Consider the following 17,624-nt stretch of genomic DNA (forward strand, 5'->3'; position numbering starts at 1 on the left):
AGATCAGAGACTCCATCTAACCCCCCCAACCCTAGATCAGAGACTCCATCTAACCCCCCCAACCCTAGATCAGAGACTCCATCTAACCCCCCAAACCCTAGATCAGAGACTCCATCTAACCCCCCCAACCCTAGATCAGAGACTCCATCTAACCCCCCCCAACCCTAGATCAGAGACTCCATCTAACCCCCCAACCCTAGATCAGAGACTCCATCTAACCCCCCAACCCTAGATCAGAGACTCCATCTAACCCCCCCCCCAACCCTAGATCAGAGACTCCATCTAACCCCCCCAACCCTAGATCAGAGACTCCATCTAACCCCCCCCCCAACCCTAGATCAGAGACTCCATCTAACCCCCCCCAACCCTAGATCAGAGACTCCATCTAACCCCCCCCCCAACCCTAGATCAGAGACTCCATCTAACCCCCCCCCCAACCCTAGATCAGAGACTCCATCTAACCCCCCCCCCAACCCTAGATCAGAGACTCCATCTAACCCCCCCAACCCTAGATCAGAGACTCCATCTAACCCCCCCCCAACCCTAGATCAGAGACTCCATCTAACCCCCCCCCAACCCTAGATCAGAGACTCCATCTAACCCCCCCAACCCTAGATCAGAGACCCCATCTAACCCACCAACCCTAGATCAGAGACTCCATCTAACCCCCCCAACCCTAGATCAGAGACTCCATCTAACCCCCCCCAACCCTAGATCAGAGACTCCATCTAACCCCCCCAACCCTAGATCAGAGACTCCATCTAACCCCCCCCAACCCTAGATCAGAGACTCCATCTAACCCCCCCAACCCTAGAGTACTAAGACTCCATCTAACCCCCCCAACCCTAGAGTACTAAGACTCCATCTAACCCCCCCAACCCTAGATCAGAGACTCCATCTAACCCCCCCCCCCCCAACCCTAGATCAGAGACCCCATCTAACCCCCCCAACCCTAGATCAGAGACTCCATCTAATCCCCCCCAACCCTAGATCAGAGACTCCATCTAATCCCCCCCAACCCTAGATCAGAGACTCCATCTAACCCCCCCAACCCTAGATCAGAGACCCCATCTAACCCACCAACCCTAGATCAGAGACCCCATCTAACCCACCAACCCTAGATCAGAGACTCCATCTAACCCCCCCCAACCCTAGATCAGAGACTCCATCTAACCCCCCCCAACCCTAGATCAGAGACTCCATCTAACCCCCCCCCCAACCCTAGATCAGAGACTCCATCTAACCCCCCCCCAACCCTAGATCAGAGACTCCATCTAAACCCCCCCCAACCCTAGATCAGAGACTCCATCTAACCCCCCCCCCAACCCTAGATCAGAGACTCCATCTAACCCCCCCCCCCCAACCCTAGATCAGAGACTCCATCTAACCCCCCCCAACCCTAGATCAGAGACTCCATCTAACCCCCCCAACCCTAGATCAGAGACTCCATCTAACCCCCCCAACCCTAGATCAGAGACTCCATCCAACCCCCCCAACCCTAGATCAGAGACTCCATCTAACCCCCCCCAACCCTAGATCAGAGACTCCATCTAACCCCCCCCCAACCCTAGATCAGAGACTCCATCTAACCCCCCCCAACCCTAGATCAGAGACTCCATCTAACCCCCCCAACCCTAGATCAGAGACCCCATCTAACCCACCAACCCTAGATCAGAGACCCCATCTAACCCACCAACCCTAGATCAGAGACTCCATCTAACCCCCCCCAACCCTAGATCAGAGACTCCATCTAACCCCCCCCAACCCTAGATCAGAGACTCCATCTAACCCCCCCCCCAACCCTAGATCAGAGACTCCATCTAACCCCCCCCCAACCCTAGATCAGAGACTCCATCTAAACCCCCCCCAACCCTAGATCAGAGACTCCATCTAACCCCCCCCCCAACCCTAGATCAGAGACTCCATCTAACCCCCCCCCCAACCCTAGATCAGAGACTCCATCTAACCCCCCCCCAACCCTAGATCAGAGACTCCATCTAACCCCCCCAACCCTAGATCAGAGACTCCATCTAACCCCCCCAACCCTAGATCAGAGACTCCATCCAACCCCCCCAACCCTAGATCAGAGACTCCATCTAACCCCCCCCCAACCCTAGATCAGAGACTCCATCTAACCCCCCCCAACCCTAGATCAGAGACTCCATCTAACCCCCCCCCAACCCTAGATCAGAGACTCCATCTAACCCCCCCCAACCCTAGATCAGAGACTCCATCTAACCCCCCCAACCCTAGATCAGAGACTCCATCTAACCCCCCCAACCCTAGATCAGAGACTCCATCTAACCCCCCAACCCTAGATCAGACTCCATCTAACCCCCCCCCCAACCCTAGATCAGAGACTCCATCTAACCCCCCCCAACCCTAGAGTACTAAGACTCCATCTAACCCCCCCAACCCTAGATCAGAGACTCCATCTAACCCCCCCCAACCCTAGATCAGAGACTCCATCTAACCCCCCCAACCCTAGATCAGAGACTCCATCTAACCCCCCCAACCCTAGATCAGAGACTCCATCTAACCCCCCCCCCCCAAACCTAGATCAGAGACTCCATCTAACCCCCCCCCCCCCCCCCCAACCCTAGATCAGAGACTCCATCTAACCCCCCCAACCCTAGATCAGAGACTCCATCTAACCCCCCCCAACCCTAGATCAGAGACTCCATCTAACCCCCCCCAACCCTAGATCAGAGACTCCATCTAACCCCCCCCAACCCTAGATCAGAGACTCCATCTAACCCCCCCCCAACCCTAGATCAGAGACTCCATCTAACCCCCCCCAACCCTAGATCAGAGACTCCATCTAACCCCCCCAACCCTAGATCAGAGACTCCATCTAACCCCCCCAACCCTAGATCAGAGACTCCATCTAACCCCCCCAACCCTAGATCAGAGACTCCATCTAACCCCCCCAACCCTAGATCAGAGACTCCATCTAACCCCCCCAACCCTAGATCAGAGACTCCATCTAACCCCCCAAACCCTAGATCAGAGACTCCATCTAACCCCCCCAACCCTAGATCAGAGACTCCATCTAACCCCCCCCAACCCTAGATCAGAGACTCCATCTAACCCCCCAACCCTAGATCAGAGACTCCATCTAACCCCCCAACCCTAGATCAGAGACTCCATCTAACCCCCCCAACCCTAGATCAGAGACTCCATCTAACCCCCCCCAACCCTAGATCAGAGACTCCATCTAACCCCCCCCCAACCCTAGATCAGAGACTCCATCTAACCCCCCCCAACCCTAGATCAGAGACTCCATCTAACCCCCCCCCAACCCTAGATCAGAGACTCCATCTAACCCCCCCCCCAACCCTAGATCAGAGACTCCATCTAACCCCCCCCCCAACCCTAGATCAGAGACTCCATCTAACCCCCCCAACCCTAGATCAGAGACTCCATCTAACCCCCCCCAACCCTAGATCAGAGACTCCATCTAACCCCCCCCAACCCTAGATCAGAGACTCCATCTAACCCCCCCAACCCTAGATCAGAGACCCCATCTAACCCACCAACCCTAGATCAGAGACTCCATCTAACCCCCCCAACCCTAGATCAGAGACTCCATCTAACCCCCCCCAACCCTAGATCAGAGACTCCATCTAACCCCCCCAACCCTAGATCAGAGACTCCATCTAACCCCCCCAACCCTAGATCAGAGACTCCATCTAACCCCCCCAACCCTAGAGTACTAAGACTCCATCTAACCCCCCCAACCCTAGAGTACTAAGACTCCATCTAACCCCCCCAACCCTAGATCAGAGACTCCATCTAACCCCCCCCCCCCAACCCTAGATCAGAGACCCCATCTAACCCCCCCAACCCTAGATCAGAGACTCCATCTAATCCCCCCCAACCCTAGATCAGAGACTCCATCTAACCCCCCCAACCCTAGATCACCAAGACCCCATCCAACCCTAGAGTACCAAGACCCCCATCTAACCCCCCCAACCCTAGATCAGAGACCCCATCTAACCCCCCAACCCTAGCGTACTAAGACCCCCATCTAACCCCCCCAACCCTAGAGAACAAAGACCCCATCTAACCCCCAACCCTAGATCAGAGACCCCATCTAACCCCCCAACCCTAGATCACCAAGACCCCATCTAACCCCCCAAACCCTAGAGAACAAAGACCCCATCTAACCCCCCAACCCTAGATCAGAGACCCCATCTAACCCCCCAACCCTAGATCACCAAGACCCCATCTAACCCCCCCTACCCTAGAGTACCACGACCCCATCTAACCCCCCCAACCCTAGAGTACCAAGACCCCCATCTACCCCCCCCCCCCCAAGTCTAGATCACCAAGACCAACATCTATCCCCCCCCCAACCAGAGATCACCAAGACCCCATCTAAGCCCCCAACCCTAGAGTACTAAGACCCCATCTAACCCCCCCAACCCTAGAGTACTAAGACCCCGATCTAACCCCACCAACCCTAGAGTACCAAGACCCCATCTAACCCCCCCAACCCTAGAATACCAAGACCCCATCTAACCCCCCAACCCTAGATCAGAGACCCCATCTAACCCCCCAACCCTAGAGTACTAAGACTCCATCTAACCCCCCCAACACTAGATCAGAGACTCCATCTAACCCCCCCAACCCTAGATCAGAGACTCCATCTAACCCCCCCAACCCTAGATCAGAGACTCCATCTAACCCCCCCAACCCTAGATCAGAGACTCCATCTAACCCCCCCAACCCTAGATCAGAGACTCCATCTAACCCCCCCAACCCTAGATCAGAGACTCCATCTAACCCCCCCCCAACCCTAGATCAGAGACTCCATCTAACCCCCCCCCAACCCTAGATCAGAGACTCCATCTAACCCCCCCCCAACCCTAGATCAGAGACTCCATCTAACCCCCCCAACCCTAGATCAGAGACTCCATCTAACCCCCCCAACCCTAGATCAGAGACTCCATCTAACCCCCCCAACCCTAGATCAGAGACCCCATCAAACCCCCCCAACCCTAGATCAGAGACCCCATCTAACCCCCCCAACACTAGATCAGAGACTCCATCTAACCCCCCCAACACTAGATCAGAGACTCCATCAAACCCCCCCAACCCTAGATCAGAGACTCCATCAAACCCCTCCAACTCTAGATCACTAAGACTCCATGTAATCCTAAAAACAGACTAGCCAGCGTTGTTTACATTTTGTCAAATGAGATTAAAGCTCCAGGGATCAGAGAAGACTGACTGTGATGTAAATACAGCCAATCATATTCCACCTTTCATCACACACACAAAAGACAGGTGAGTTTGAACAGAGAGAACAAAATGAGTCAAAAGAACAGAGATTACAAAAGTTCTGTTTGAACAGAGAGGACAAACTGAGAACAGAGATTACAAAAGTTCTGTTTGAACAGAGAGGACAAACTGAGAACAGAGATTACAAAAGTTCTGTTTGAACAGAGAGGACAAACTGAGAACAGAGATTACAAAAGTTCTGTTTGAACAGAGAGGACAAACTGAGAACAGAGATTACAAAAGTTCTGTTTGAACAGAGAGGACAAACTGAGAACAGAGATTACAAAAGTTCTGTTTGAACAGAGAGGACAAACTGAGAACAGAGATTACAAAAGTTCTGTTTGAACAGAGAGGACAAAAGTTCTGTTTGAACAGAGAGGACAAACTGAGAACGGAGAGACAACGTGCAGCAAGCTAGCTACTCCTGTAGACGAGTCAGATTAGGAACCTGTAAAAGGCATTAGAGAGCTCTGGAGGTCCCCAGAGAGAAGTAGGAGGGAAAGGCTGACAGGGATGAGGGGAAAGAAGGAACGTAGATGGTCTCTATTGAGCCCTGAGCTGAAGCAGAGAGAGGAGGGTCTTCACTGCTAGTCTCAGGTCTCGGCACACTCCTCATAGCCCGGTGAGGAAGTCTGTTAGTGCCATCATACCATTTCCTTGTCACTTCATTTATTTGGCTTGACAAATGGCAAAAACAGATCTGGGACTAGGCGATAACACTTCAGTCCTCACCATAGCAAACTCATTGGCGAGGCCCATATCTTTGAGCAAGATTAAGGCTGTTGGCGTTGGTGAACGGCCTATTTACAGACGAGGCTGGTGAACTTGAAAATATCCTAGTTCTTCCATGGCCTGCATACAGTACTCACCAGACATGGTCACCCATTGAGCATGTTTGGGATGCTCTGGATTGACGTGTACGACAGCGTGTTCCAGTTCCCGCCGATATCCAGGAACTTCACACAGCCATTGAAGAGGAGTGGGACAACATTCCACAGGCCACAATCAACAGCCTGATCAACTCTATGTGAAAGAGCTGTGTTGTGCTGCATGAGGCAAATTGGTGGTCACACCAGATACTGACTGGTTCTCTAATCCACGCCCCTACTTTTTAAATTAAAGTATCTGTGACCAACAGATGCTTATCTGTATTCCCAGTCATTTGAATGATTCATAATAGTTATTAAAATCAAAGCGTAAATAAACCAGTGAGTCTATCAGGCAGTGGCAGTACTGATCAGGCAGGACAGTTATCTATCAGACAGAGGCAGTACTGATCAGCCAGGACAGTTATCTATCAGACAGGACAGTTATCTATCAGACAGAGGCAGTACTGATCAGACAGGACAGTTATCTATCAGACAGTGGCAGTACTGAGCAGACAGGACAGTTATCTATCAGACAGTGGCAGTACTGATCAGACAGGACAGTTATCTATCAGACAGAGGCAGTACTGATCAGACAGGACAGTTATCTATCAGACAGTGGCAGTACTGAGCAGACAGGACAGTTATCTATCAGACAGTGGCAGTACTGATCAGACAGGACAGATATCTATCAGACAGTGGCAGTACTGATCAGACAGGACAGTTATCTATCAGACAGAGGCAGTACTGATCAGACAGGACAGTTATCAGACAGTGGCAGTACTGATCAGACAGGACAGTTATCTATCAGGCAGTGGCAGTACTGATCAGACAGGACAGTTATCTACCAGACAGTGGCAGTACTGAGCAGACAGGACAGTTATCTATCAGACAGTGGCAGTACTGATCAGACAGGACAGTTATCTATCAGACAGAGGCAGTACTGATCAGACAGGACAGTTATCTATCAGGCAGTGGCAGTACTGATCAGGCAGGACAGTTATCTATCAGACAGAGGCAGTACTGATCAGCCAGGACAGTTATCTATCAGACAGGACAGTTATCTATCAGACAGAGGCAGTACTGATCAGACAGGACAGTTATCTATCAGACAGTGGCAGTACTGAGCAGACAGGACAGTTATCTATCAGACAGTGGCAGTACTGATCAGACAGGACAGTTATCTATCAGACAGAGGCAGTACTGATCAGACAGGACAGTTATCTATCAGACAGTGGCAGTACTGAGCAGACAGGACAGTTATCTATCAGACAGTGGCAGTACTGATCAGACAGGACAGATATCTATCAGACAGTGGCAGTACTGATCAGACAGGACAGTTATCTATCAGACAGAGGCAGTACTGATCAGACAGGACAGTTATCAGACAGTGGCAGTACTGATCAGACAGGACAGTTATCTATCAGGCAGTGGCAGTACTGATCAGACAGGACAGTTATCTACCAGACAGTGGCAGTACTGAGCAGACAGGACAGTTATCTATCAGACAGTGGCAGTACTGATCAGACAGGACAGTTATCTATCAGACAGAGGCAGTACTGATCAGACAGGACAGTTATCTATCAGACAGTGGCAGTACTGAGCAGACAGGACAGTTATCTATCAGGCAGTGGGGAAATCTGCATTTTCAAAACATAGACCAAAAAATATATCGTTTTAAACCATTTCACATGCGTTTTATATTGAAAGTGAACAATGTTTTCTTGCTTCAATAGAGAGTGATCAGGGATGACAACTATAGTTTTCCTTGACAGAAAAATCCCTTAGTGCAACACATTCAGACAGGAAATAGCTTCATTTTCACCAGACGACAACAGAAGTGCAACCACTATTTGGCTGGTAGCCACACAAGGAGCTTAATGGAAAAAGCATGGCCTTTTATATATATCTCTAAGGTTTTATCATAGAAAGAATAGAGCCAGCTACATTTCCTTATGGATTTGTTTGAAGATAATCTTGCATTTTACTGTAGAAATGAGTCTAGACCGAGAGAAAAGTACCCGGAGGACAGCAGCTACACCAGTCAGAGCGCTGTCTGCTGATAATAAATTGTCATCTAATGGGCGTTCTGAGTGGGGAAATGCAACTGAAGCACAAAATGTGTCCGATGCCAAAGCAGAAATTACAATAATTATTTTAAAATCTGCACTTACAAAACAGCAGCGAGATACGGGTTCTCTCTTCTGTTTTTTTGTGTGTGAAGAATAAAAAAAGCTGAATTCTGCATTAAACGTGATCTCTGTAGAACCTCCTCTTACTCTGTGGAGTTGAAAACGAGAGCAGCGCAAAACGATTTAAAAACAAGGAAGTGAGCTCGGGAAAAATCTGAAACGTGCATATCTTAGAAATTACATTTACATTTTGTACATTTTAGTCATTTAGCAGACGCTCTTATCCGGAGCGACTTACAGTAGAGTGCATACATTTTATTACATTTATTACATACTGAGACAAGGATATCCCTACCGGCCAAACCCTCCCTAACCCGGACGACGCTATGCCAATTGTGCCCCACGGACCTCCCGGTCGCGGCCAGCTGCGACGGAGCCTGGGCGCGAACCCAGCCCAGCCTGGGCGCGAACCCAGAGACTCTGGTGGCGCAGATAGCACTGTGATGCAGTGCCCTAGACCACTGCGCCACCCGGGAGATAGATTGTTTTCACATATAAAAACGTCATATGCACGAACTCAGAATCAAATTGAGAGTCCCAAAAATAATATGTTTAAATGTGATAGAAAATGTATTTCGATTTGTAATTTTCAGGGAGATGGCACACTAGGTGCTAGCTGAGAAACCTAGGCCAGAATTTTTATTAAAAAATAACAAAATCAGAGTCATAAAAGAAGCACCTTGTTTCAGCAAACAACCGCTCAGTATACAGAGACGACCGAAAGCACAACAAATCCAAAACGGCAACCAAAAATACAAACTTGTAATACGAAGAAAGACGGGCCGGGAAAAGTTAGCATGGCGGCTAACATAAAATTCAACAAACACAATCTCGCATCGTACCACAACTATGGTGAGGAAGACTGACGGTGAAACTCCAAACAAATGGGCCCAGACACTTAACACACTAAAACTTGACAACATGAACAAATCCATGAACATCCTGAACAAAAGCCACAAGACAGGCAACATCTATCCCCTCCTCAACAAGATCTCCCGCTACATACTGGGGCGGCCCGACATCGAACCAGTCCCCCGAGATTAAACGAGTGCACCAAGACCATCCCAGGAACGAGAGTCCCCCCCGCCCGTTAATACTACCCGCCCGTTAATACTACACCAGCTGAGATGGACCATCTCAGATTAGCATGTATGAATATAACTTCACATTGAATCTATATGCTGACGACATTCTACTCACCCTGCAATCTCCCTACCGGTAGTCTTAAAGCTGATTGACTGCTTTGGTTCTCTTTGGTCTTCTTTCAGGATATAAGATAGAGAGTGAGACTATGCCTGTTTACACATTACAGCCTGACTTAGTGGGTCCTCCATTTGCTTGGAAGGCTGGTGGTATGAAGTATATAATAATTCATATAGTATCCCCCCCATAACTAATATATTCAACCTAAACGGACCTAGAGTCGTCCAGGTCATCAAATCAATGTAATTGTCCGGTGGCGATTTGTATGAATTGTTCAGCAGTCTTATGGCTTGGGGCTAGAAGCTGTTGAGGAGCCTTTAGGTCCTAGACTTGGCGCTCCGGTACCACTTGCTGTACGGTAGCAGAGAAAACAGTCTATAACTTGGGTGACTGGAGTCTCTGACAATTTTATGGGCTTTCCTCTGACACCGCCTATTATATTGGTCGTGGATATGGCAGGAAGCTCGGTCCCCAGTGATGTACTGGGCCGTACGCATTACCCTCTGTAGCGCCTTGCGGTCAAATGCAGAGCAGTTGCCATACCAGGCGGTGATGCAACCAATCAGGATGCTCTCGATGGTGCAGCTGTTGAACTTTGAGGATCTGGGGACCCATGCCAAATCTTTTCAGTCTCCCGAGGGGGAAAAGGTTTTTTTGTGCCCTCTCCATGACTGTCTTGGTGTGTTTGGACCATAATAGTTTGTTGGTGATGTGGACACCAAGGAACTTGAAACTCTCGACCCGCTCCACTACAGTCCCGTCGATGTTAATGGGGGCCTGTCCGGCCGTGAGTGAACAGGGAATACAGGAGGGGACTGAGCATGCTCCCCTGAGGGGCCCCCGTGTTGAGGATAAGCGTGGCAGACGTGTTGTTACCCTACCCTTACCACCTGGGGGTGGCCCGTCAGGAAGTCCAGGATCCAGTTGCAGAGAGAGGTGTTTAGTCCCAGAGTCCTGAGCTTATTGATGAGCTTTGTGGGCACTATGGTGTTAAACTCTGAGCTGTAGTCAATGAACAGCATTCTAACATAGGTGTTCCTTTTGTCCAGGTGGGAAAGGGCAGTGTGGAGTGCAATAGAGATTGCGTCATCTGTGGATCTGTTGGGGCGGTATGCAAATTGGAGTGGGTCTAGGGTGTCCTTGAAGATGCTGTTGATGTGAGCCATGACCAGCCTTTCAAAGCACTTCATGGCTACAGACGTGAGTGCCACGGTGCGGTAATCATTTAGACAATGTTATCCCCAAGGAAGTGAAGGTAACCTAAGAGATAGACAGCTCTCCCCATATCTGTAAGGGGCACAGATGCATTACCTAGCCTGTCTCCAGTCATGGTTTTAGGAGCTAAAACTCTCTCCTCACAGTTCTTAAAGAACAATCAGAAACCCAGGATAGGGTATATAGATAGGTAACTGACTGTACCTAGATTCAAAAAGGTGGGCTGGGTGTCCCAGATGTATTCTTGTATAATTATCACAATTAAAGATATCCCCTTACATGGACTTACAGATCAGAATGTAAGATCGGTAGCTGGGTGTGATTAGAGGAGATGATGTCACTGCACAGGTTTGTTCACCTGGCATCAACGATGGCACAGCCTCAACCATGCTACAGCCTCAACCACGCTACAGCCTCAACCACGCTACAGCCTCAACCACGCTACAGCCTCAACCACGCTACAGCCTCAACCACGCTACAGCCTCAACCACGCTACAGCCTCAACCACGCTACAGCCTCAACCACGCTACAGCCTCAACCACGCTACAGCCTCAACCACGCTACAGCCTCAACCACGCTACAGCCTCAACCACGCTACAGCCTCAACCACGCTACAGCCTCAACCACGCTACAGCCTCAACCACGCTACAGCCTCAACCACGCTACAGCCTCAACCACGCTACAGCCTCAACCACGCTACAGCCTCAACCACGGTACAGCCTCAACGACGCTACAGCCTCAACGACGCTACAGCCTCAACCACGGTACAGCCTCAACGACGCTACAGCCTCAACGACGCTACAGCCTCAACGACGGTACAGCCTCAACGACGGTACAGCCTCAACGACGCTACAGCCTCAACCACGGTACAGCCTCAACCACGGTACAGCCTCAACGACGCTACAGCCTCAACCACGCCACAGCCTCAACGACGGTACAGCCTCAACGACGGTACAGCCTCAACGACGGTACAGCCTCAACGACGGTACAGCCTCAACGACGGTACAGCCTCAACGACGCTACAGCCTCAACCACGGTACACGACAACCTGATAATTACACTGTCAAGGGGCAGTTGGGGATTTAAGATGCTGGACAGAAGGTTGGAAGTAAAAAAGGACTGTTTATCCAATCTGGCATTACCCCCTGTTTTACAGCTGAGAGAAACACTTTTAATAGTAGACACCTGGCAAAGCCACAGTATTTCATATATTCAGATTATTAAAGATTATATTCTATAATTTTCCCCAAGTGAAGGGCAGATTATAGTTTGAGTGACTTCTTTATCCTCTGATTGGGATCAGAACCTCAGGAAAGCTGCCTCCGTGAGAAGAACTGTAGCAGATATTTATAGTAAATAAATAAATAAAAATAGATTTTTTTTGGGGGGGGGGGGGGTATCTCAAATGCATATTCCCCTCATTCGGTTAGGATGGGAGTGTGACCTGAACACTTCTCTCCCCTCGTCACAACACTATTTGGAGAAGGGGTCAGGCCATTCAGTTCAAGATATTGTGTAGAGTCTATATCGCCCCGGTACATATTTCAAAATGGATAAAAATCTAACTCATGCTACCACAACTGTGGTAGCAAGCAACAGCTCTACTCCACATGTTGTGGAAATGCCCTGTAGTGAAAACATTGGTCTGAAGTTATTTCAGTTTTGTCCCCCCAAAAAATTGTTGGTGTCCAATTTCCAGCGTGTCCCATCTCATGTTTACTTGGTAAAAGAGCAGGAAAATACACTGTCTAATGTTAAGAATCATTTTGTTATCATTGGGTTGTCTTTCAGTCAAGACAAATCATTCTTCTTAATTGGAAGACACGTAAGTTAAATTATTTTTCTGTGGACCGCTGGTTGGAAGACTAACTTAGACCTTTTATACATGGAACATAAAGCTTGCCTGCTCAAGGACTTCCATTTAGGTGTGCACGGTCACTGAGACACTGTACGCAAGTTCTTGGACTCGGGAAATGTACAAATTCAAGTTTAAATCCTGTTGTCTATACTTGGAATATCTGCAAATTATAAAAAATTGTATGAAATAAAAACCTGTATTTTAAATAATGTTATGATGCACATCCCCTCCCACTATGTTTTGTATGTTCTGCCATTCGTGTGTTGTTTCTGTTTGTTGCTGGAAAAACTACAACTGTTAACAGTAAAAGATATGCGCTTTTCGACCATTTTTCAAAGTCCCACCTCAAATCAAAACAAATCCTTATTGGTCACATACACATGGTTAGCAGATGTTAAAACGAGTGTAGCGAAATGCTTGTGCTTCTAGATCCGACAGTGCAGTAATATCTAACAAGTAATCTAACAATTCCCCAACAACTACCTAATATACACAAATCTAATGGGATGGAATAGGAATATATACTCAATATATGGATGATCAATGACAGAGTGGCATCGGCAAGATGCAATAGATGGTATAAAATACAGTATATACATGTGATATGAGTAATGTAAGATATGTAAACATTATTTAAAGTGACATTATTTAAAAGTGACTAATGATAGAATACGGTCTAATACGGTTTGCTCCATTTAGAGCCACGTCTCAGTTGTGTGATTCGCATTTGATGTCCCTTAATAAATCCACACGCCCCTTTAAGTTCCAAACAGTCCCACACTGTCAAGCAGGTCCATTCACCAGTACTTTGAGCCTGGGGACGTGGTTGCAGACAGACAGCATTAAGAAAACACAAGTAACCAAGCAACAGACAGCATTGTGTGTGTGTGGGGGGGGGGGGGGGGGGTTCTTACGTTATAGTACACGTGGTCCTCAGTAGCTCAGTTGATAGGGCATGGTGCTTGTAACGCACAAGGTAGTGGGGTTCGATTCCCGGGATCACCCGTACGTAAAATGTATGCACGCATAGGCGATTCTTATTTACAATGACGGCCTACCCCGGCCAAACCCGGATGACGCTGGGCCAATTGTGCGTTGCCCTATGTGAGTCGCTTTGGATAAAGCGCCTGATAAATGGCTTGCTTATAATATATATATATATTATTTAGCATAATGCATATTAGCATAATGTGTGCCAAATGGAACCCTTTTCCTATTAGCCCTGGTCAAAAGTAGGGCACTATATAGGGAATAGGGTGTCATAGGCCCTGGTCAAAAGTAGGGCACTATATAGGGAATAGGGTGCCATGGGCCCTGGTCAAAAGTAGGGCACTATATAGGGAATAGGGTGTCATAGGCCCTGGTCAAAAGTAGGGCACTATATAGGGAATAGGGTGCCATGGGCCCTGGTCAAATGTAGGGCACTATATAGGGAATAGGGTGCCATGGGTCCTGGTCAAAAGTAGGGCACTATATAGGGAATAGAGTGCCATGGGTCCTGGTCAAATGTAGGGCACTATATAGGGAATAGGGTGCCATGGGTCCTGGTCAAAAGTAGGGCACTATATAGGGAATAGGGTGCCATAGGCCCTGGTCAAACCCCTTCAGTAGGCACCATGTTAATGACTCCCTCTCTCCTCTAGGAAATGGTTGCTCCAGCATATTCAAACCCCTTCAGTAGGCACCATGTTAATGACTCCCTCTCTCCTGTAGGGAAGGGTTGCTCCAGCATATTCAACCCCTTCAGTAGGCACCATGTTAATGACTCCCTCTCTCCTGTAGGGAAGGGTTGCTCCAGCATATTCAACCCCTTCAGTAGGCACCATGTTAATGACTCCCTCTCTCCTCTAGGAAATGGTTGCTCCAGCATTGCAAACCCCTTCAGTAGGCACCATGTTAATGACTCCCTCTCTCCTCTAGGAAATTGTTGCTCCAGCATATTCAAACCCCTTCGGTAGGCACCATGTTAATGACTGGTTCCAAACTAACTGCCACTCGACCGCCTGCCTGCCTGGCCTAGTGCACGTCGCAAACTAACAAACCCCATATTAAAAACAACTCAAACAGTCACAACAATCGGGTGGCCTTATCCCTGATCCTGTTACAACTAGCCTGAGTGCCAGTCTGTTTGTGCTATCATCATGTTTACATAGGAGATGGTAAAAAGCAGGAAACAGATCTGGGACCAGGCTTTGTAAAACAACCCTGAATGAGAAATCCAAAGCACAGTCCCAAGCAAGAAGACCCCATGTTTGGAATAAGGCCTTTACAGTCCATATGGCTCTTATGTATCTGGAATAGTCATTATATGACGGTTTAGGTCTAAACTACAGCTCAGATTCCGTTTTTTTAGAGTCTAAAGAATATGATGCATGTGTTTGGCTCTGGATGTACGTTAGCCTGGCAATATGGCCTGGCTTTAAATCTTGCAGCAGTCTCATCATTCCTTCAATACAAAGTGGTCCCTGTCCTCATTTCATATGTTTCCTCTTAGCATAATTAGTTCCTAAAAGACATGGGGTTTGGATCGGGGGGAAAAAATACTACATCTCTCCTTTCAACCATTTTCCATGTTACTAATGTTCACTTCACTCAATAAGCCACACTTGACGTATTTTGCACCAAGGTATTCATTCCCTTATGGGTGAATCTGTATATAACAATGTACGAATCACGTGTTGAGCATATATACCAAAACTACATGTTAAATCACAATGACTTACTACTTGTTTTTAATGGGTCAACTTTTTAACTTTGCAAGCAAAAGACGTGGCTAACTTGTTGGCGTGTATCTGCTTGATGTTAAATTACATTAGCACTTTTGTCTCCCAGGGAGCTTAGCTACATTTTGTATTCCAGAAACTATGAGGCGTCTTGAAAAAGACCACATCCTCAGCGGGCCATATTCAATGGACTAAACTGTATATTCTACAAGATAGACAGCTACCTAGTAGCGATCAACCCAGCCGGTGTAGCTAACTCCTTAACTTCTTGTGTTCGGGGTTTGCTGGCGGCTAACGGTAGCTGGCTAGCCATGGTATACACCCCTCTCAACACTCCAGTAAATAGTTTTGATTAGCTCACAGGTAGACAACTAGGTATTTTAAAAAATGGGCCATGCCACTGGTTCTTACCCAAAAGCTTCTTGACCTCCTCCTCGCTCATGTAGACGTTGACACTGGGGCGATTGTTGATGCCCAGAGCAGGGGCACTGCTAGTGCTGGGGTTGGGGTTGGCGAGGCACAAGGTCCCTTCCAGCAACAGCAGGAAAAAGAAAACTCCGAGGCTCCACTGGACCGAATTTGTCCAGTCTCGATACACGGAGAGGCTGCGGCAGCGGCGAACCAGTCCCCGCTTCCCCAACATTTCAGTTGTCTTGTAGGTTGTTGCGCTTCTTCGGGAAAAAAAAGTCGATTTGTTTCCACCTTGTTTCCAAATCCTCGATGTATTTATCATCCGTAGTTCAAGTACACTTTTAAAGGCAACATTACTACTCGTTGTTCAACCGCGGTGTCTCCCTGGTTCTTGTTAGTTAGCAGGCTAGCTACCGTTAGCTAACTGATTAGCCGAACAAGCTAACTAACTTCGGACAGACTGCGATAACTCGGACCGCGTTTATGCGGTTCGTTTTTGTCTTTGTCACGTTTGCGAAGGTTTGGATACAATTCTGTATTCACTATCCTTTGCGTATATTACCCTACTTAGATATGTTTAATTTGAGAACCCGTTAGGATAAATAGTAACGATTTTCCCCAAAATAACATCCAGGTTTGTCCTTTCATGGTCCTTGTTGTTCCTTCCCCTAGTAATCTCAGCTTTCACTGGAGGGAGGGGACAACGAGGGTGCTCGTTGATGACAGGATCCAGGGTCCGGGAAACGCGCCTGATAGCATTTCGGGGGGAACTGAATAGATCCTTTCTAGCATGCAGATGAATGGTAATTTACAGTCTACTTTGTATAACGACACATACGACTAGTTTGATTGAATAACGCAATGGATTCTCATCAAACAAACACGCCGCAGGTAACATCATAGGTGTGTGATTGATTCAAATGTTACTTGGCCCTCTAATGGAACGATGTTTGGACTATTTGAACTGTTTCCCTATTTCAACAGTACAATTGCAGCACAGCCACAATTGAGCTCTTTCAGGAGAAAGAGGGGAGAGCACCCCCCCCATCCACATCGACAAGGCTGTTGTGGAGCGGGGTAGAGAGCTTCAAGATGTTTGGCGTCCACATCACTAAGGACTTAACATGGTCTTCCACACACCCGCTCAGTCGTGAAGAGGGCACGGCAGTACCTCTTCCCACTCAGGAGGCTGAAAACATTTGACATGGGCCCTGAGATTCTCAAAAAGTTCTACAACAGCACCATTGACAGCATCTTGACTGGCTGCATCGCCGCTTGGTATGGCAAGCGGTACAGTACATCACTGGGACTGAGCTCCCTGCCATCCAGGACCTCTATATCAGGTGGTGTCAGAGGAAGGCCCGGAAAATGACCCAAAGACTCCAGCCACTCAAGCCATAGACTGTTCACCCTGCTACCGTCCGACAAACGGTACTGGAGCATCGGCTGTCGGACCAACAGGCTCAGAGACAGCTTCTGCCATCGTTTGCTGCTGCTACTCTGTTCTTTATTTTACTCTTATCTATCCTGATGTCTAGTCACTTTACCCTACCTTCATGTACATATCTACCTCAAATACCTTATTATTATCTATCCTGATGCCTAGTCACTTTACCCTACCTTCATGTACATATCTACCTCAAATACCTTATTATTATCTATCCTGATGCCTAGTCACTTTACCCTACCTTCATGTACATATCTACCTCAAATACCTTATTATTATCTATCCTGATGCCTAGTCACTTTACCCTGCCTTCATGTACATATCTACCTCAAATACCTTATTATTATCTATCCTGATGCCTAGTCACTTTACCCTGCCTTCATGTACATATCTACCTCAAATACCTTATTATTATCTATCCTG

The 17,624-nt window shown here is 48.0% G+C and overlaps 1 protein-coding gene across 2 annotated transcripts in view; it reads right to left on the reverse strand.

Annotated features, from left to right (window-relative positions):
- The window catches only part of LOC129867631 (tyrosine-protein kinase RYK-like), a 211,725-nt gene extending 195,238 nt beyond the window's left edge, over positions 1–16,487 (reverse strand). For both annotated transcript variants that reach the window (XM_055941157.1, XM_055941154.1), the window contains exon 1: positions 15,755–16,487. In XM_055941157.1, coding sequence (XP_055797132.1) covers positions 15,755–16,076 — 322 coding nt within the window. In that variant the 5' untranslated portion in view covers positions 16,077–16,487. The remainder of the gene's footprint in view (positions 1–15,754) is intronic.
- Positions 16,488–17,624: the final 1,137 nt, after the last annotated feature.

The sequence above is a fragment of the Salvelinus fontinalis genome, chromosome 12, assembly GCF_029448725.1.
Source record: "Salvelinus fontinalis isolate EN_2023a chromosome 12, ASM2944872v1, whole genome shotgun sequence".
Classification (NCBI taxonomy): Eukaryota; Metazoa; Chordata; class Actinopteri; order Salmoniformes; family Salmonidae; genus Salvelinus; species Salvelinus fontinalis.